This window comes from Procambarus clarkii, chromosome 72 (genome assembly GCF_040958095.1).
Source record: "Procambarus clarkii isolate CNS0578487 chromosome 72, FALCON_Pclarkii_2.0, whole genome shotgun sequence".
Classification (NCBI taxonomy): Eukaryota; Metazoa; Arthropoda; class Malacostraca; order Decapoda; family Cambaridae; genus Procambarus; species Procambarus clarkii.
In genome coordinates, this window is record NC_091221.1 from 15,395,361 (window position 1) to 15,415,203 (window position 19,843).

Sequence of the window (19,843 nt, forward strand, 5' to 3'; positions counted from 1 at the left end):
GCCTAGCCTCGGGCCGGGCTTGGGGAGTATATGAACGTTGCATGTGGTGCATGTTGCTGCGGCACGTGTGCATTGGTAACATGTTTCGTGGTGGCGTGTCCTTGTTCCTGTGTCAGGTTGTGGTGTGGCACTTTGCTGCTGTTTTGTGCCTGGAGTTTGCGTATGGGGGTTTGTTTGTTATTTTCATGGTCTTTGGGTCCCTGGCTTGGCCCTTCCATGTGCGTGGGGTTCTGTCCCTGCCTGATTGTCCACCCCTGGTTGTGTTTCCTGGGGTTTGAGCTTTGGCTCTTTCATCCTGCCTCCCCCCTGTCGTTTCCCTGGCATCTCCTTTGCTCGGTTTTGCCTGCACTTGTTGCTGTATAGGGGGGGTCAGTTTCCACCGCTTCCCTTCTTTGTGCGTTGCCTTTGTTTCCTCCTCTGTCGCAGGGGTTTTCTTCGTATGTTCCTTGGCTTCTTGGGTGTTCCTTCAGCCTGTGTCATATGGTGCGCTTATATGTCTTGGTCTGTTTTCATTGCTCATACCTCTTGGTTCGGGTACTGTTCTGGCGGCAACCCTTACGCCTTCTTCGGTTTTTCAGGCTTGCCCTGCCTCTTGGATTTTCAGGGTCTTGCAATGTCTCACGTCGGACCCGTCATTTCTGATCTCCTGGTGGGCTTGCTCGCGTTGGGGAGCTTCTGTTCGGCAGACGTTCCATCTCCTTTGTGCCGGCCTGGGCTTTGGTGGTTGCGCCCGAAATCTTCCCGCGGCTCCGCCTTTTCCTGGGCTCGGATGAGCCTTGTCGGGGCTGATTACATTCTGCCTTGCGTGTCTCGCCTCCGGTTAGTGGTCTGATGGCTTCATTGTTGGTGTCCCACCTGCGTACTTCTTCTTGGCGGCAATATGGGGTATTTTGGCGGTCCTGTCTTTTCCTCCTGTCCCTTCTTATGTGGCTGCGATAGTTAGCGTCGGCTTGGTTTTTCTGGTGGGGGTTGGGGCCGTCGTCTTGCCACATACTGTCGCCTCGTTTTGTGCTGCGCTGGCAGAGCTGCTTCAGCTTGCTTTCGGCCTTGGTGTTGCTTCTGCACCGTTAATAAGCTGTCTCGTGCGTTGTTTCACCTCCAGCCTGTTCGTGCACCGCTTGCACACTCCTGGTCTCTGGTCAACATGCTCTGTCTTCTCCTCGGTTGGTGGTGCCCCCTCGGTTCTGGTTTGTTTTTCGTCTGCGTTTTTTTTTTTTCCTGTTGGCATTTACCTCTGGGGTCAGGTCGCTGGGCTTCTTGCTCTCCTCTGCAGGAGTTTTCTGCACCTTCGGTTTTGGCGTTTTGGTTATTAGGTGGCAGCAGTCTCCATCTTTTCTGGCACGGGATTGTGCTGCAGCGTTCCGGAGGGGTCCTTGGTTTGTTGGTGCTTGGTTGGTCGGGCCGGGGTGTGTCGTGTTTTGTGTTCAATGGCGGCCTCCGCTGTTATTTGCGTGCCGTGGCCTCTATGTCCGGGGCGTGCTTTGAGTTGATCCAGTTCCATTCTTCCCTGTTTGCGGGTGACAGGAGGCAGCCGGTTGGCCGAGTGGACAGCACGCTGTACTTGTGATCCTGTGGTCCCGGGTTCAATCCCGGGCGCCGGCGAGAAACAATGGGCAGAGTTTCTTTCACCCTATGCCCCTGTTACCTAGCAGTAAAATAGGTACCTGGGTGTTAGTCAGCTGTCACGGGCTGCTTCCTGTGGGTGGAGGCCTGGTCGAGGACCGGGCCACGGGGACACTAAAGCCCCGAAATCATCTCAAGATAACCTCAAGATAAAGACGGTGTCTCGGGTTGTCTGCAGTGTTATTGCGGCTGGCCTGCCTGTGTTCTTTCCCCAAGCCCGTGACGTTCGTTGCTCTTGCTGCCATTTGGGCGGCGTGTCCTTGCTGTCATTCGGGCACGGATCTTTTGGTGTTTGTACAGGGGCCTTGCTGCTCATTGTCTCGTGTTGTTCCCGGGCCCTTTCGAGGCTATCGCCTTGGGTTGGCATTTGCTGCCGGTTGTCTCGCTTCCGTTGAGGGGTGGGTGGTGTCCGCCTCCCGGTTCCTTGCCTTTGACCTTCCTCCACCCCCAGAGGTGTTTGGGGTGGAGTTTACATCTGCTCCATTTCGTACGCTTTCTCGTGTTTTGTTTTACCTCGGGCCTGCTCATGCCTGAGCTGGAGGTAAAACTCGCCTGAGCCGTCCTGGTCCTTGATCAGGGTGCCTTCTTATCTTCTCCTCGGTTTGTGGTAGCCCCTTCGGTTCAGGTTTCTCCTCCTTGGTACTGGTGGTAGGTTTGTACATTTGCAGCCTTTCTCTGTCCTGGCGACAGTCGAGATGGCTGCTTTCCGGAGGGTTTTTTAGGTTATTGATGCTTAATTGGTTTGGCTGGGCGTGCGTCCTGTGTTGTCTGGTTCCGCTTTTTGCCGTTACCTGCGTACCGTGTCTGAGGATGCGCTTTGGGATGATCCGGTTCCATCGTTCCCTGTTTCAGGGCTCGGGTCTCCCAGGTCGTCCGCAGAGTTTTCAGTCTTCCAGCCTGCGGTCTGTTCTTGCGCCCTTGCTGTTCGGACGTTTGCAGCTTTTGCTGTTGTGTTGTGACGTCTAGGGCTCATTTCGGGTGCAGGGATTTGAAGGTCGCACAGGTTCTTGGCCGCCCATTCTTTATGCATGTCTGCTCCTGTGCATTCTTGTTGCCTTGGGTCGCAGGTTGCATCCTGTTGTCTCGGCTTCGCGTTGAGGAGTTTGTGGCGGCCGCCTTCCGGGGTTAGCCCTTTCTTTTCCTTCTCTTTGGGTATGAAGCTCCAGGAAGCCGTAGGGGCTCCCCACAGAAAACCAGCGTTGAATGTAATGAAACGCTATTTTCTGGGTGAGCCCCGGAGGCTCCCTGGCAACCCTCCCTCCCACTGGTCGGCGTTTTTTTCGTGTTGGTTGAAGCTTAGCTTCTGAACTGAAGTTAGGCAGCCAGTGCGGTAGGTCCAGGGCTCCCACCTCCCCCTCTCGGGGTGGGGAGAGCTGCGCGGACGATCGGTGCAGCAGTAAAGTATGATGTTTGCTTGTTTCCTTGGGATTGTAGGGAGTTTCTACCTCTCTGTTCGGTTTTTTGTTTTAGTTTTCTACCATGTGGGGTTTGTTTTGTTATGCCTACCTTTCTGGGTGCTTAACCCCGGTCGATGGCAAATAAGGAAAACCCCAACCACTAGGGGGTTTTCCAGGGCCATTGCTCCCTGAAACCTCTCTAAAGGGGCCAGGTTCTGGCGCTGGTTCCTGGTAGGTCTGAACTCCTTAGCTAATGTCCTGGTCTAACATAACATACATTAGCCCGATAAGCTCCAGGGTACCTCCGGGGCTCACCCAGAAAATGGCGTTTCATTACATTCAACGCTGCTTTTTTGACATCCAGCCTAGGAACTGAATGTTGGGTCACTGACACAAGGGTCTGGGGCTCCCCCTTCCCTCCTGGGGTTGGGGTGGGGTGTGCACAAAAAACGGCGCGGCAACGTGATGACGTTATGCTCGTTTGCTAATTTTCGTTTGGGGAGTTCTGTCCACTCGTTCAGCTTTTGGTAGCAATAGTTTCACCAGAATAGAGGTTTGTTTTGGAGTGTCTACCGTTCTGGGTGCCCGTCATGACGATGCAGACATAGAATGCTCCCAACCACAAAGGGGTTTCTATAGGCCATTGCTGCTCGTGCCTCTCTGAGATGGGCCAGGTTCTGGCTCATGGTCCTTATTAGGCAAGAACTCCAAGCACATTGATGTCAGAAAGTTATACATATCCATTCTGCCTGGATAGCTCCGGGGAGCCTCCGGGACTCACCCAGAAAATGGAATTTCATTACATTTAACGCTGGTTTTTTCACATTTGTGAGCAGTTCATGAGCTGCTCAGAGTCATCAGAATGTTTATGGTTGGGAATGCACTGGGGGGCCAGATGACCAGTGTTAATAGAACTCTGCTTGTACTTTCACATAAGATATGAAGAGTAAATTTATTTTTTTCTTTTCTTTAAGGTTTTCTTGGCTTTAAGTGAAGAAAATGAAGGCAATGAACTTCAATCTGTAGAAAATTTTGGTTATCAAGTAATAAAAGAAAGGTCTACATCATCTCTTCATATTGCATCATCAGGCATGGTAGAACTGAATGAACATGGAGGAAATAATATGGATATGAATGGATTTGCCATTAATGCAGTTGATGTCAAGTAAGAACATATTGTTTTCTTAGTGGTTTTATGTTGTAATCTACATCTATATATAGGATTAATTACTTATTTGTAATGAAATAAAAAGCACTTCTTGTTTTGGTGGGTCCCACTCATAACCTCCCTGTGTTTGTGACAATGGCTCTGTGGGGTAATGGAGAACATGCTAAACTTCTGGGACTGTGACAGTTCTCCTGAATTAAGTTCCATTTTACGCTGACTTACAGCCTCTATGGCAGGGAGAGTGAGTGAGTGAGTGAGTCAAAGATCAACCCTAGTACTGAGGTCTACAGCCCTTCAAAATCTAAAGAGTCAGATAGCAATCCGCACTAAGAAATGCTTGGGTGTTTGAAAATTACCAAACAAATCAATGAAAATATATGAGCTACTTCCACTAGAAATTCTGTTCACAAAAAAAAAAAAAAAAAAAAGTGTTCAGGTAAGGTACATCCATACAAGGTGTGAAACAAACATTGATGGATTTCTATATTGACCTAGTACATAGTGCCTAAACCGCTTCGTATCGTTGTCCCTGCATGTTCCTTGGTCAGGGGTGCTTGTCATGGTTCTCGTTGGTTTGCGAGTCTCTTCGTACCTTCCAATATTATTGGAATGTCTGTTGATTTTCAATGTGGTTTCCATCGGGTCTTTTGTCGGCCTTGTTGGTTCCCTTCCATCATCTGTTTTCTTTCGCTTCGTTTTCGCCTTGTTTTGTTTTCGCGTCGTCTCTACTTCCAGTTTCGGCGTTCTTTGTCTTCGTTCCGCACGCCTTCCTGGTGTTTGTACGATGTCTGTACGTTGTGTGTACGATTTGTGTGTCCGCCTAGTGTACGAGCCACGCCTCCCGGTGGACGGGTAGTGCGTTTCATACCTAGTGTGCTGGGGCCGCGTGTGCGTTTTGTTTACTGGCGGTATGCTCGTGTGTTCGCGCCGTTTCTCATGGTTTTCTACGGCTTCTTGCTCGTTTCTCCCTCCAGTCGTGGCCCTCTGGATGTTGAGGGTGTTTTGGATTTATATCTGGGGGTGTTACTTTGTTCTCCCTCTGTACTGCTTCATCTTCTGCAGGGCGCGCACCTCTGGCCGTATTTCTCCTTCGACCTCGCATTTTATTCAGGTAACGGTACATACTATGCCTACTGCCTCGAGTATGCATGGCTTTCGGGCACACCTTTAGCACTGCTTCTCGTATGTTACTTGGCTCGCCTGTGTTGTGGCACGGTCGTGTGTCTGCTATGCAGGTGAGGTTGTCTTGTCTGGCGCTTCTGTCGGCCTAGTGCTGGTTCTCACTTTTGGTGGGGTGCTTGCCTAGTAGTGCTGGCGGGGATTGGCTCTGGCTCTTGGGCCTCGCTTCTCCTTTCAGTTGACGGTTGTGCAGTTTCCTGAGCCTTCTGGGCTCTGTCTTCACGTTTGCTCCTGTGGGTGGCGTCTGCCTCCTCCACATTGCTTTGGTGCTTTTCGCTTCCTTTCCCCTCTGACATTAATCAGGTTCTTTTCGTGTCTGTGGCTCCTTTGGGTGCTCACTACCTCCTGTGTCCTCTTGTGTGTACAAACATACGGACATAAGTACAGTGGACCTGCGGAGGGCCTATTGGCCCGTGCGAGGCAGCTGCTGTTTCTTACCATCCATTCCCACTCACATACATGTCCAACCCGCCCTTGCACCAATCTTGGGGCCCCACCACCACGTTACATGGTAATTGGTTCCGCGCGTCACCGGCCCTATTACAGTGCAGGTCATTCCTCCGGTCTTTCCTGATTCTGTGCTTATCCCTTTTATGCCCATTGTTTCGTGCCCACAATGTGCCGCAAGGGTGGCGTGTGCCACTATCCCAGTTTCTATTGTTTTGTGGGGATTGGTCAATAAACACAAACACTGAGGAAATACTTATCTTTTGTTGTGTATTCAGTAGTTGCGGGTGATATTTTGGCGGGCAATGGTGCGGGTTGGGCGCTCTGAGTGTCGATACAGTGTCTCGCATGTCTGTTCTAGACCACACTTGCAGGTAGTCTGGTTATTCTTCGCTACTCTGCTGGTTCTATGCTTGGGCGCTGCATCATAGTTCTTCACAGGTTGGCAGGACTTTTCCTTGGACGTACGGAACGGTTGGAGTTCCATCGTTGGTACTTTGGAGAGCTTTGCTTCTCTAGTTAGGCTCATGCGTTTGGAGCGAGTATCTTCTTGGGATACTCTACTCACTCCGCCATCCTTGTTCACTGTTCCATCCTTGTTTACTCTTCCCCGCTTGGCGGGATTGCGTCGATGGCTCCTGACTAGGGTGTTTGGTGTGGTGTTTGGTCACCTTGCATGTGTCTTTAGTGCCTTTTTTGTCCATCTTTTGTTCTTTGTTGTCCTGTGGGGTTCTGCCCCGCATTTTGGTCCTTTTTTCTGTGGGGAGCCCCTACGGCTCCCTGGAGCTTATCGGGCTAATGTGTGTTATGTTAGACCGGGACATTAGCTAAGGAGTTCAGACCTACCAGGGACCAGCGCCAGAACCTGGCCCCTTCAGAGAGGTTTCAGGGAGCAATGGCCCTGGAAAACCCCATATGGTTGGGGGTTTTCCTTATCTGCCATCGACCGGGGTTAGGCACCCAGAAAGGTAGGCGTAACAAAACAAACCCCACATGGTAAGAAACTACAACAAAAACCGAACAGAGAGGTAGAAAACTCCCTACAATCCCAAGGAAACAAGCAAACAAGCAAACATCACACTTTACTGCCGCGCCGATCGTCCGCGCAGCCCTCCCCACCCCGGGAGGGGGAGGGGGGAGCCCCGGACCTACCGCGCCGGCTGCCAAGCTTCAGTTCGTTCGCTAATGTCAACCGGGATTGACGCTTCTCTGGCCTCAGTTTCCTAGGCGGTGTTTGCCTTGTGTGGCGTTCACTGCCGTGTGTTGTGGTGTGCGGTGGCCAGGAGTACTTCATCAGTGCCGGGGCTGCATGTGCTTAGTGGCTGACTTCCCTAAGCGCCCTGTGAGTACTGCCCTTGCGTTACAGGGTTATCTTCCCTGGGGCGTTCGGGAACCATTCCCGTAGAGGTTCTTGCTGCTCGGCATTTGCCTCGCCCTTGGGGCCAGCTGGGGCTTGGGGCCCTTGTTTGGCCCTGGGTAGGGATTGGTATTGTGCTGGTTAGGGCGTCAAGGTGTTGCGCAGCCTGCCACCTAAGCGGCGGCCGGTTTCTGTTGCCTCTGGAGACGGTGTACTTTTGCGGGGTTTTTCTTTTGTTTTTCATTTTCTTGCCTGGTGGGGGTCTGCCTAAGGTGGTTATAGTTCCACTGGTAGTGTTTGGCGGCCCTCTGCTAGGCCCCCGTGCTTGTCTCAGGGGTTTTCAGTGCTATCATCTACCCTCTTGTTATGTTTGGGTTTCTTAACCGGTTAGCAACACCTTGCCCGGGCTTCCCGTAGTTGTTACCCTACGGGCCCTGGAAACCCCTGTCTGGGCTCGGGGGACCATTGAATGTGTCTTCCGGGTTCCAACCCGTCTTGAACGGGATCGTTGGTTGCTGTTCCCTTGTCTCCGGGTGACAGTCGCCATTTTTACCTCCGTCATGCTGCCTGTTGGGTCACTGACACCTTTACCCGGAGTCTTGCGAGTGATTCTCTGCTTGTTCTCCAGTACTCTCCTGATGTTATTACTGTTCAGAGTACAGGCGGCATCCGTGTTGCAAGCTAGGTTAGGTTGCTGCAACATGCTAGGTTGGTTTCCCACTCGAATGCCCGTGGCCGCCCCGTTTGGTTAGGTGCTGCTCGCCCCTTTCTCTCCATGTTCCCGGCTCCGGACCGTCTGCGGGTTTCGGGGTCGGGGCGGGGTTCAGTTGCGGCAGAGACTCGGGCGGTTTTCGGGGGATGCCCCGTTCGGGTTGGGGACGGAGGTTTGAGCCTGTGCCTCCTGCCAAGGCTTCTGGGTCTTACCAGCGGCCCTTTCTTGTTGCCTTTCCCATGGGCTCTTGCTTTTCTTTAAGGGCGGAGGGCTTGGAGGACGGCTCTGCCCCGGGGCCTCTGTTGTTGGTTCCCGGGGCTGTGGGGGTTGCCTGCTAGCAGTTCTGGGGCGGTTTTGCCCCTTCAGGGGTTTTTCTGCTGTTGGGCGTCGTTTTTCGCCCTTCCAGTCTGCTAGCTTCCCACATTTGCTGGCTTGTTTTTGTGTATTAAGCGTCAGTCACAGCCCCTGCTGGCGGCCATTTTCGTCTGCCGGTTTCACGGCATGGCCACCAGGGCGGCGTTGCGGTTTGTTTACATGCGTCTGGGTGTGCGAGCGAGCGTCTCTGGTGAGTTTTCAAAAAATTTGCAGGGTTTTTGTTCTCCTGTTGTCGTTTCTTTGTTTTTCTGGTGTTTTCTTGCCGTTGCCTGTTCCTCTGGGAACGTTTGGGTGTTGATTTTGGGTCTGAGCCTCTGGGTTTAGGCTCAGTGCCCCTGGCTGGTATGCTTGCTCCCACACCTTGCCCCTCGGTTTTCGGTCTGTTGGGACCGTTTTCCCAGGGCGTTCTGCTGGGGTCTGTGCTTTGCCTTTTAGTGGTGTTCTCCACCGGCAAATGTGGTGGTTTGGGCTCCCCCTGGTTCGATTCTGGGTTCCTTTGGGTTCCTTGGTTTCGTTCTGGAGGTTTCTTCCTCTTGGGCCCCCTTTTGTGGGTTCAGGGGACTTTGTTTCCTCGTGTGACCCGGTTCTGCCTTTTGGGGTTCCGGGGTCTTCCTGGCTTGCAGACTGAGCTTTTTGGGTCTTGGCACATGTTGTGGTTGTGCTGGGACTTTGTGGTTTTGCTGTCGAGGTGGGCCTTTTGATGCAGTTTTGTGCCTTCTTTGCCTGGCCAGCGTAGTGCTCTTTGCCACTAGTCGGCGGCTTGTGCTTTTACAATATATGTCCTCACCTAGTTGTGCTTGTGGGGGTTGAGCTCTGGCTCCTTGGTCCTGCCTCTCAACCGTCCGTCAACAGGTGTATCGGTTCCTGTGCCTCTTGGACTCTGTCATGTCTACATGTGACATTGTATGGGGGTCAGCCTCGTTACTTGTGTGAGGAGTCGCCACATTACTTCTTAGTGCTTTCCCGTTCCCATTCTGACACTCAAAAAAAAAAAAAAAAAAAAAAAAAAAAACTTTAATTCTATCTGTGGCTCTTTTGGGTACTCAGTTTCCACCTGTGTCCCCTAGTGCGTGTGCCCCTTGTGTTACATAGCCTGTCCTTCTCAACCCTGTCGATTCCCTTGGGTATCTTGTATGTGGTGATCAGGTCTCCCCTCACTTCCTCTTCCAGCGAAGTGTGGTTTCATTCCCGTAGTCTCTCCTCATGACTTCGGTAGTGTACTTTTTCTTTCTGAAGGGGTTCTGTTCCCTTCTCTGTTGACTGGGCGCTGGGGGAGCAGCTTGCTCTGTTGCCTCTCGCTTGGTCCCGCTGTTGGTGGGCGCTTTGGGTTGTCTTCCGGCCTCTGCTGGCGTCGGAGGACGGCTTCTCCCCCTTGGGGGGGGTTCAGAGCTGGCGGGGTGGGCTTCTTCCCTGCGCTTCGTCATTTCCTCTTCGTGGGTGCGTGGGGCGTGGTCGATCCGCCCCATCCTTCTGGGCTTCCCGTCTGCTCTTTGCAGTCATGAGCTTTTCCCGTCTGCTCTTTGCAGTCATGAGCTTTTCCAGTCTGCAGTTCTTCTGGACTACTTCCGTCTGCGCCCTGGATCCTCTGCCCTGCTCGGAGGACTGTTGTCTCCTGTTCGGATTCTGTTAGGGCCGGGTGCATGGATGGTGGACCTGGACCTCCAGGTCACTTCTTGGCACGTTCCTCTCCAGTTTTTCTGGGGCTAGCACGGTTGGTACTTACCTATGTGTACTTACCTAAGTGTAGTTACAGGATGAGAGCTACTCTCGTGGTGTCCCGTCTTCCCAGCACTCTTTGTCATATAATGCTTTGATTATAATTGTCATATTGTCATATAATGATTGTCATGTGTCATAATATGTCTTCATATGATTGTCATACAATGCTTTGGTGGTGGGGCTTCAGGTTTGCTGTTTTTATTGCATTCCCTATTTTGTGAAGGGCACTTTGTATACTCTTTGCATCTTTACCGGATCTTAGTGCCCTGTCTGCGTCTGAGATTCGGTGTCTGGCCTACCTCGACGACTGGCTGGAGTGGGCTCCCAGTCAGTCCGCTTGTCTGCTCGCCAGGGGATGGTTCTTTCCAGATCGCTGGGTTTGGTTTCCTGGTGATCTGGAGGTTTTACCTTCTGTTTCCGTCCCGGGTTCGGACCTGGGCCTTGTTTCAGGCTCTTGGGCCCCTCATTGTCTTCCCTCCAGAAGTGTTACTGTGGCTGTGGTCCCGCCTTTGGCTGTTCAGGAGGGGGTCCCGGGTTGCTCAGCGGTTGCTTGGGCGGTTGTGCGGGAGTTTCCACTTTGGCGTGATTGTCTGCCCGCGGAGTCGGGTTTGGCTCCGGCGTCGGTTGGTTCCTACGGAGACTCCACTTCCGCCTCTTGCATTCCTTGGGTTCCTCTGGGGATCTGGTGTTGGTGCTGCGTCACCAGCTTCCTCTTTGGGGTTTTCGGGGTTCCGTGCCTTGGCGGCTCCCCGAGCCTTCGCTCGATGTGTTCACGGACGGGTCGTCTCTCGGCTGGGGCTTTGTGACCAGTGCTCACCAGGTCGGCCGAGGTTGATGGAGTCTGTCTGTCCGTCGGGCTCACAGCCCGGTTCAGGTGTTCATGGCTGTCTGGTTTGCGCTTCGGAGGGTTTGGGTCACTAGGTACTCTACCATTCAGCTCTGTTTGGACTGTTCTCTGGTGGTTCTTGCCGGAACCACAAGGGGTTTGGTTAACCGTGTGGTTCGTGTCCGGGGTGTGTCCTGCGTCCTGGTGGACAGCTGTCTCGGTTCATTCCTCTTTGTGGGTTGGCCAGTCGTCGCCGATTCGTTTTGTTGGCTCTGTTGGGCTTATGGACTCCTGGCCATGGACGTCTTCGGGTCGGCGTGGTCTAGGCGTCGCCCGTTTTGTGGCGCCCTTCCCACCTGCGAGGACTTCACGGTGGAGGCTTTCGGCAGGCCTGGTCGAGGTGGGGGGTACCTGTACCTCTTCTCCCGGTCCAGCTGTTGCTTCGGGTTCTGGCTCAGTTGCAGCCCATTCCCACGAGAACAGTCCTTATGGTTCCACTGTGGCCGGCCCGGCCTTCTTTTCAGACGCTGCTTGATAGGTGTCCGTACCCGGGGCGTTTTTCCTGAGGCTTCGCCTCTTTCAGCAGGCCGAATCGGTCCTGTCCGTGACTGGTTCGGCCTTCTCTTTGGCTCTTCGCGTCTGGTATTTTGACGCAGGTATCGCCATCTCTATGGTGTTCAGGTGGTTTTGTTGACGGTGTCCCACCTGCGAGCTTCGTCTTGGAGACTGTATGACGGTTATTACGTCTTCTCGCGTTTTGTTTCCCCTCCGGCCTGCTCATGAGTCGCCTGAGCCATCCTGGTCCTTGTTCAGGGTGCCTTCTTCTCTTCCCCTCAGTTTTGTGGTAGCCCCTTCGGTTTCAGTTTCCTCCTCTTTGGTACTGGTGGTAGCTTTATTGGTGTGCAGCCTTTCTCTGTCCTGGCGACGGTCGAGACGGCTGCTTTCCGGAGGGGTTCTTGGGGTATTGGTACTTGTTTGGTTTGGCCGGGGGGTGCGTCCTGTGTTGTCCAGTTGTGCTTTTTGCTGTTGCCGGCGTACAGTGCCTGGGGATGTGCTGTGGTTGATCCGGTTCCTTCGTTCCCTGTTTTCAGGGCTCGGGTTTCCCGGGTCGTCCGCAGTGTTTTCCTTCTTACTGCGGTCTGTCTTTGCGCCCGTGCTGTTCAGACGTTTGCAGCAATTGCTGCTGTGTTGGTGACGTCTCGGGCTCATTTCGGGCGCAGGGAATTGTGGGTCGCACAGGTTTTTGGCCGCCCATCCATATGTGCGTCTGTTCTTGTTGCCTTGGGTCGCAGGTTTGCGACCGGTTGTCTTGGCTTTGCGTTGCAGAGTTTGTGGCGGCCGCCTCCCGGGTTAGCCCTTTCTTTTCCTTCTCTTTGGGTATGAAGCTCCAGGGAGCCGTAGGGGCTCCCCACAGAAAACCAGCGTTGAATGTAATGAAACGCCATTTTCTGGGTGAGCCCCGGAGGCTCCCTGGAAACCCTCCCTCCCACCGGTCGGCGGTTTTTTCGCGTTGGTTGAAGCTTAGCTTCCGAACTGGAGCTTGGCAGCCGGCGCGGTAGGTCCGGGGCTCCCCCCTCCCCCTCCCGGGGTGGGGAGGGCTGCGCGGACGATCGGCGCGGCAGTAAAGTGTGATGTTTGCTTGTTTGCTTGTTTCCTTGGGATTGTAGGGAGTTTTCTACCTCTCTGTTCGGTTTTTGTTGTAGTTTCTTACCATGTGGGGTTTGTTTTGTTACGCCTACCTTTCTGGGTGCCTAACCCCGGTCGATGGCAGATAAGGAAAACCCCCCAACCATATGGGGTTTTCCAGGGCCATTGCGTCCTGAAACCTCTCTGAAGGGGCCAGGTTCTGGCGCTGGTCCCTGGTAGGTCTGAACTCCTTAGCTAATGTCCCGGTCTAACATAACACACATTAGCCCGATAAGCTCCAGGGAGCCTCCGGGGCTCACCCAGAAAATGGCGTTTCATTACATTCAACGCTGGTTTTTTTGTTTGTCGACCCCTGGGTCTTTTCCCTGTCTGGACACTTTCCTTGCCTATCTTCGGTGCCTGACTGCACCCTCACATAGCCGAGGGAGAGATCTTCTCAAGAACCTCCAGATAACCCTGCTATCTGTAAGGTCCCTCAGGTATGTACGTGCTCCTCTACACATTTTGTGGTTTATCGTGTGCGTTACTTCCCGGCCGCTCCTTGGGCCGTATTCGTGGTTTCCTTACTTATTTCCGTTTTTCCTCCCCCCATGCTACACTTTTTTGTGTATCTTGAGTTAGTGCTTCTTGATTATCCTGTTTGGTGCTCCGGTGGACCTCTGTCCATGTTCCACGTCCTGCTTTTGGACTTCTCCGGTGTTCCGTTTTGGTACCGAGTTCCTGCGATTTCTGTGTGGTTTTCTGCAGGCTTCGGGTTGCGCTGTCTGTGGGGGAGGGGGGTGTGGACTTTTCGGTCTGCCGCTCCTGCTTTCCTGGTTCCTTTTCTTGGAAGCGGGTTTGCTGGGTTCCAGTCCTGGTTTCGGTTTTTCTTTTTTCTTTTCCGGACCGGGTGTGTTTGCTTTCCTGCGGTTCTCGTCCTCGGTAGTTCTCCTCTTGGATACCTCGGGGATGCGTGTCTCATTCTTCCCTGCTGGAGCTGGTTATGTTGCTCCTTTAGGTTGTGGGGTCGCTGTTTTTAGATTCGTGTTTTGCGAATCTGAAAACAGGTCCCAGGTTCTTGGTCTCCCACCTGCGTGTTTCGTCTCGGGGGCGGTGTGTGGTTTTCCTATCATTGCAAAGGGTCCTTCGGTCTTTGATAGGGTTGGCTTGTCTTCCCTTCGGGGTTGTTCTGGGACCGTCGTCTGGGATTGTCCTGTCACCTCATGTTGGGTGGTGCTGGCAGAGCCGCTCTTGCTTACGTTCAGTGTTGCGGTTCCTTCTGCTCCATTCCACTTGCTGTCCTGGGCCTTGTTCCCCTCTGGCCTGCTCTTGAGTTTTGGGGCCGTCCTGGTCGTTGGCCTGGGTGGTCTTTTTTCTTCTCGTTTTGGTCTTTGTTTTATCTCTGGTTTGGTTGTTCAGTTAGGACGTGTGGTATCCACCTCCCGGTTCCTTCCCTGTTTTACTTATCTTTGGTGAAGTAGCTCCGGGGAGCCGACGGGGCTTCCCCCAGAAAACCAGCGTTGAATGTAATGAAACGCTATTTTGTGGGTGAGTCCCGGAGGCTCCCCGGCATCCCTCCTTCCCTCTGGTCGGCGGCGTTTTTTGTGTATTTTGACATCCAGCCTAAGAACTGCCAGTTGGATCGCCGGGGTGGAGGGTCTGGGGCTCCCCCTTCCCCCTCTAATGGAGGGGGGTGGGGTTGCGCAGACGGTGGCGCGGTGACATGATGACGTCATGCTAGTTTGATAATTTTGTTTGGAGAGTTCTGTCCACTCTTTCGGCTTTCGGTAGCAATAATTTCACCAGAATAGGGGTTTGTTTTAGGGGCCTACCTTTCTGGGTGCCTGTCCCGGTCGATGGCAGACATAGAATGCTCCCAATAACAAGGGGGTTTCTATAGGCCATTGCTCCTCGTGCCTCTCTGAGGGGGCCAGGTTCTGGCTCATGGTCCCCGGTAGGCAAGAACTCCTAGCACTTTGACTGATGCCAGAAAGTTATACATATCCATTCAGCCTGGATAGCTCCGGGGAGCCTCCAGGACTCACCCAGAAAATGGTGTTTCATTACATTCAACACTGTTTTTTTAATGGAAACTTCAGCCTGTGCAAATTGTTTTTAGGAAACTTGTATGGTATTTTTTATTACATAATTACTAGTATTTCTTTTGATTTTGGCTATGATGAATTGTTCTAAAATAGATGGTAATTCCTGTATTGTAGTGTATAGGCCGCTCCCCATCTCCCCCTTATCCCCCTAGGTGGTCCCTCCTAACGCTCCCCTCATTCCGACACCACCCACCCACCCCACCCCCTCCTACACCATGCGCCTCAAGTCATGGGCAGACGGGATTAATACCGTACGGCCCACCTCATGGGTTTCATATACGGACAAAGCCATAATTATCCGGCCGACTGTCCGGATAGTGTAACATCGGCAGAAAATTAACCGGCCCCGATATTTTATCTGACCAAACCAGCTTTTATCCGGTTCCTATGGCCTTTTTGGCCAGATATTGTGGTAACTTTATCCGATCAAGATTTTGGCCGTATAAGGGCATTTTCCAGATGTTCGAATCCCGGATAATCGCGGGGTTACAGTAATGATGTCTGACGACAACCTAACGTTTGGGGAGCATAACCAAGCAAACATTGCGGCAGCCAGAAAAATGATAGGACGGATTACGAGAACTTTCAAATACAGGGATTCCTTCACAATGGTAGTACTCTTCAAGTCACTTGTGTTGTCCCATCTTGAGTACTGCTCAGTACTCACTTTCCCTTTCAGAGCAGGAGAGATTGCTGAACTAGAGGGAATACAGAGAACATATACGGCGCATATAGACGCGATAAAGCACCTAAATTATTGGGATCGTCTCAAAGCTCTCCAAATGTACTCACTGGAAAGGAAACAAGAGAGATATCAAATAATATACACATGAAAAATACTGGAGTGCCAGGTCCCAAATCTATACAGTAAAATAACAACATACTGGAGGGAATGATATGGAAGAAAATGCAGAATAGAACCAGTGAAGAGCAGAGGTGCCATAGGCACAATCAGAGAAAACTGTATAAACATCAGAGGTCCGAAGTTGTTCAATATCCTGCCAGTGACTATAAGAAATATTGCCAGAACAACCGTGGACATCTTCAAGAGAAAACTAGACTGTTTTCTAAAAAACGTGCTGGACCAACCGGGCTGTGGTAGTTATGTGGGCCTGCGGGCCGCTCCAAGCAACAGATATAGATATAGAAGTATAGATACTTCTCATATCAGATATAGACAAAAACACAAGTCACAGCTTCGTGTCATCCTTTGTAGATGATACAAAAATCAGCATGAAAATTACCTCTGCTGAAGACATTGATAAACTACAAACAGATATTAATTAATTAACAAAGTTTTCAATTGGGCAGCAGAAAACAACATGATGTTTAACGGTGATCAATTCCAGGTACTCAGATACAGCAAAAATGAGGATCTTAAACATAATACAGGGTACAAAACACAATCGAATCTGCCCATAGGAGGAAAACAGCATGTGAAGGATTTGGGAATAATGATGTCCGACGACCTAACGTTTAGGGAGCAAAACCAAGCAAGTATTGCGTCAGCCAGAAAAATGATAGGATGGATTACGAGAACCTTCAAGTCCAGAGATCCCATCACAATGGTTGTACTCTTCAAATCACTTGTGTTTTCCCGTCTTGAGTACTGCTCAGTACTCACTTCCCCCTTCAGAGCAGGAGAGATTGCTAAAATTAAGGGATTACAGAGAACATATACGGCACGCATAGACGAGATAAAGCACCTAAATTATTAGGATCGTCTCAAAGCTCTCCAAATGTACTCACTAGAAAGGAGACGAGAGAGATACCAAATAATATATACATGGAAAATACTGGAGGGACAGGTCCCAAATCTGCACAGTAAAATAACAACATACTGGAGGGAACGATATGGAAGAAAATGCAGAATAGAACCAGTGAAGAGCAGAGAAAACTACCCCACCTGTTGGGGATGCCTGTGGTTCTGGCCGTGGTCCCCGGTAGGCCCTAAGAACTCCATACACATAACTGATGCCAAAGTTTGACAATAGCATATCAGCCTGGTATAGTTCCGGGGAGCCTCCGGGTCTTCCTCAGAAAATGGCGTTTCATTACATTCAACGCTGGTTTTTTTGTGAGGGGAGCCCCTTCAGCTCCCCAGAGTTATCCAGGCTGATATGTATATTATTAGACTTTGGCATCAGTCAGTGTGAATGGAGTTCTAGGCCTACCAGGGATCACAAGCCAGAACCTGGTCCCCTCAGAGAGGGGCCCATGTTCTTCCTTCCTTGTTTACCTTGGGGTAAATGGTAGTTTGTACTGGTAGGGGCGCGGGGTACTGCGCAGCTTGATTTCACATATTACAGTGGCCGGCCCTGTTCTTCCTGGGTACCTTGTCCTCTTGCAGGGATTTTCTTTTCATTTTTGTTTTTGCCTGGTGGGGGGGGGGGGGGAAGAGTCTGTTTTTGTTCCCCTACCCCCCCCCCCCCCCCCCCACCAATTATCTTAGGGTTTTGACCTCCTGTATTCAGTGGTACCCCCTGCTTGGCGGGAGTGGACACATCCTGGGAATTCAGTTTTAAAAGTTTGTTTGGTAGACTTAGACACCGGATAGCAGTACTCTGCCTGGACTTACCCTTAGCGTTACCAGTCTAAGGGCCCTGGGAAACCCTGAGTGGGCGCACTGTGGATGCAACCCCTGGGTTCCCTCTCGCCTTGTGTGAGTTTGAGGGTTGCACAGTCCCCTTGTCTCAGGGCAACGCTCATTGTTTTGGCCTCAGTCATGCTGCCTGTTGGGTCAGGGACACCTTCAATGCAGAATCCTGCGAGCATTGTTGCTTGTTTGTGACTCAGTTCACCCAATCAACTGATGACATTATTCAGGTGCAGGCGGCTCAAGCGTTGCATGCTAGGTATAGGTTGCTGCAACATGCTAGATTAGTTGCTACCCCGGATGCCCCGAGGCTGCCCAGCTTTGTTTATAGAGACCCAGACTTAGGGGTGTTGGTTGCTTCGACCTTGGTTTAGTCCACACCCCCTCGTTCTTCCTCTGCTGTGGTTCATTCTGGTCCCCTACCCCCTTACTTCCAGCTCCAAAGCGTTTGAAGGCTTCGGGGTCGGGGGCAGGGTTTAAAGGATTCTGAGACTCGGGCAGTTTCAGGGGTTGCCCCTTCCGGGGTGGCGACAGAGGCATTCGAGTCGGTTCCTCCAGCCGTGGCGACGGAGTCTGACCAATGCACCCTCTTCCTTACTGCTTTTTTTGCTGCCCTGGCTTTTTCTTGTGAGGCCTGGGTTTTGGAGGATGACTCGTCCCCCGGGGCCTGATGTGGAGGTTTCCGGGGTTGTGGAGGGGCTGACTTGGGGGCCTAGATGTCCCGCTGGACCTTGACTGGGTTTTCCAACCCTCAGAGTGGGTCTTTCTGTTACAAGGAGTAAGGTTTTACTTTCCCTCTCTCTGAATACGAGTTGGATTTAGGTTCAGCCCCTCCCCGGGATCAGTTCTGTATCCCTTCGGGTCCTTCGGTTCCGTCCTTCCGGAGGTTTTCGGCTTCCTGTGTCTCTCCTACTTAGGAGCAGTTTACCTCCTGCGTGACCCGGAATTTGCCTTTATAATGAATCCATTATCCTTCAGGTTTGGGTCTTCATTTCCATACTGGGTTCGCTATAAGGTTTCGGAGTCGTCCTAGCTTGCAGACTTCCCATTGTTGTCATTGGATGTTTGGAGTACTTTCTGTCGTACCCGCATGCTTAAGTGGCGCGAGGCGTTGACAGTGGTCCAAGTTTACCTAGGGGGCAACTTTGAGCACCTCAATGTGTGTTTGTTCGCTCCCTACCCTTCTGTGGGATGTGGGCGTGGTTCAGCTTTACATGCAGGTTCCCTCCCTGTCGGCTGCGCTTGTGGCTGAGGACTTATGTGCTCGTGTCTTGCTGGCTTCAGTCTTGCATGTTTTTCTCCTCCTGGAGCTGCCTTCGGAATGGCTTGCAGAGGATTTATAGGCACTTGGGCCATTTTTGGGTCCGGTTGTCTTGGTCTTGGCGGCTCATGGGTCGTCTGTGCTGGTGAAGCGCTACACTGCATCCTGCGGGATGCGGTGTAGCAGTTTTTCGCTGCACGTCTCGTGTGTTGCCAGGTTTTGCTTGCTCCCTCTTTTAATCTGCTTGGGCCCCTGGCTCCTAGAGTTTCTTTGCCTTTTTATCCTTTGCTGTTTTCAGTCTGCGGTTGGGCAGTTTCTGCAAACGGCCTCGGCTAGTTGTTTTCCAATGTCGGACTTGTTTGTCCTTCAGGGGGTGGGGGGGGGGTGGGGGATTCCCCGAGGGGGTTCCTCCCGGAAGGGAAGAATTCAGGGTTCCACTCGTCGTGGTAGGCCACAGGTGCCAGTTTCGGAGCCGGCGCCGGGGTTCCATTCGTCGTGGTAGACCACAGGTGCCAGTTTCGGAGCAGTTTTGGGTTGTTTCCGATGGCCTGCGATAGCGTTGGGTAGCCCCCTCCTCCTTTGGGGGTTCAGGACTGACGGGGCAGGCCTCATCTCCTGCGCTCTGTTGGGTCATCTCGGAGTGAGTACGCTTGGGCGTGGTCGAAACGATGACGTCTCTCAGGTTGGTTTCTCACCTGTTCCCAGTGCAGATTCATTCTGGACCTATCCCGTCTGAACCCCTAGGTTTCTTGTCCATCCTTTTGGATAACTACTCTGTCCCAGGTTCTGCTTCTGTTGGAGCTGGCTGTTTGGATGGTGTCCCTGGATCTCAGGGACACATATTGGCACGTCTCAATTTATCCGGGGTTCAGGGACTGGCCCACCTTTGTTGTGGGGTGTCTCGGTTAATGCCTTCGTTGGTTCCCGTTTGGGTTGACCTTGGCTCCTCGCATGTTCACACGCCTTACCCGGGTCGTGGTGGCCCGTCTGCATCTTTTAGGTGTTTAGGTGTTGGCCTACCTCGACGACTGGCTAGTATGGGCTCCCAGTTGGTCCGCGTGTCTGCTCGCCAGGGATTCGGTTCTTTCCCAGCACGATGGGTTCAGGTTCCTGGTGAATTGGAGAAAGTCTCATTTGATCCCCTCCCAGGTTTGGATCTGGCTGGGTCTTGTGGGGGACTCTCGGACTGCTTACTTGCCTCTCCCTCCAGAGTCTGTCCTTCGGCTGCAGTCCCACATGTGCTTGTTTTGGAGGGCTCCCGAGTCACACAGCGGTTGCTCGAGAGTCTGTGTGAGAGCCTGAACTTTGTGATGATGATCTACCCGCTGGGTCGGGTTTGAGTTTGTCGGCTGTTCTGGTTCCTTCGGGGGATGTCCCTTGCACCTCTCTTGTGATTGCTGGGTTCAATCCCCAGGGGCCTTGCGTCAGCTGTTAGTTGCTGGCTTCCTCTTC

The 19,843-nt window shown here is 52.2% G+C and overlaps 1 protein-coding gene across 1 annotated transcript in view; it reads left to right on the top strand.

Annotated features, from left to right (window-relative positions):
• The window catches only part of LOC123773774 (cholesterol transporter ABCA5), a 567,017-nt gene that overhangs the window by 306,383 nt on the left and 240,791 nt on the right, over positions 1-19,843 (top strand). Inside the window, exon 19 of the mRNA XM_045767705.2 lies at positions 3,995-4,185. Within this exon, the coding sequence (XP_045623661.1) occupies positions 3,995-4,185 (191 nt within the window). The remainder of the gene's footprint in view (positions 1-3,994; positions 4,186-19,843) is intronic.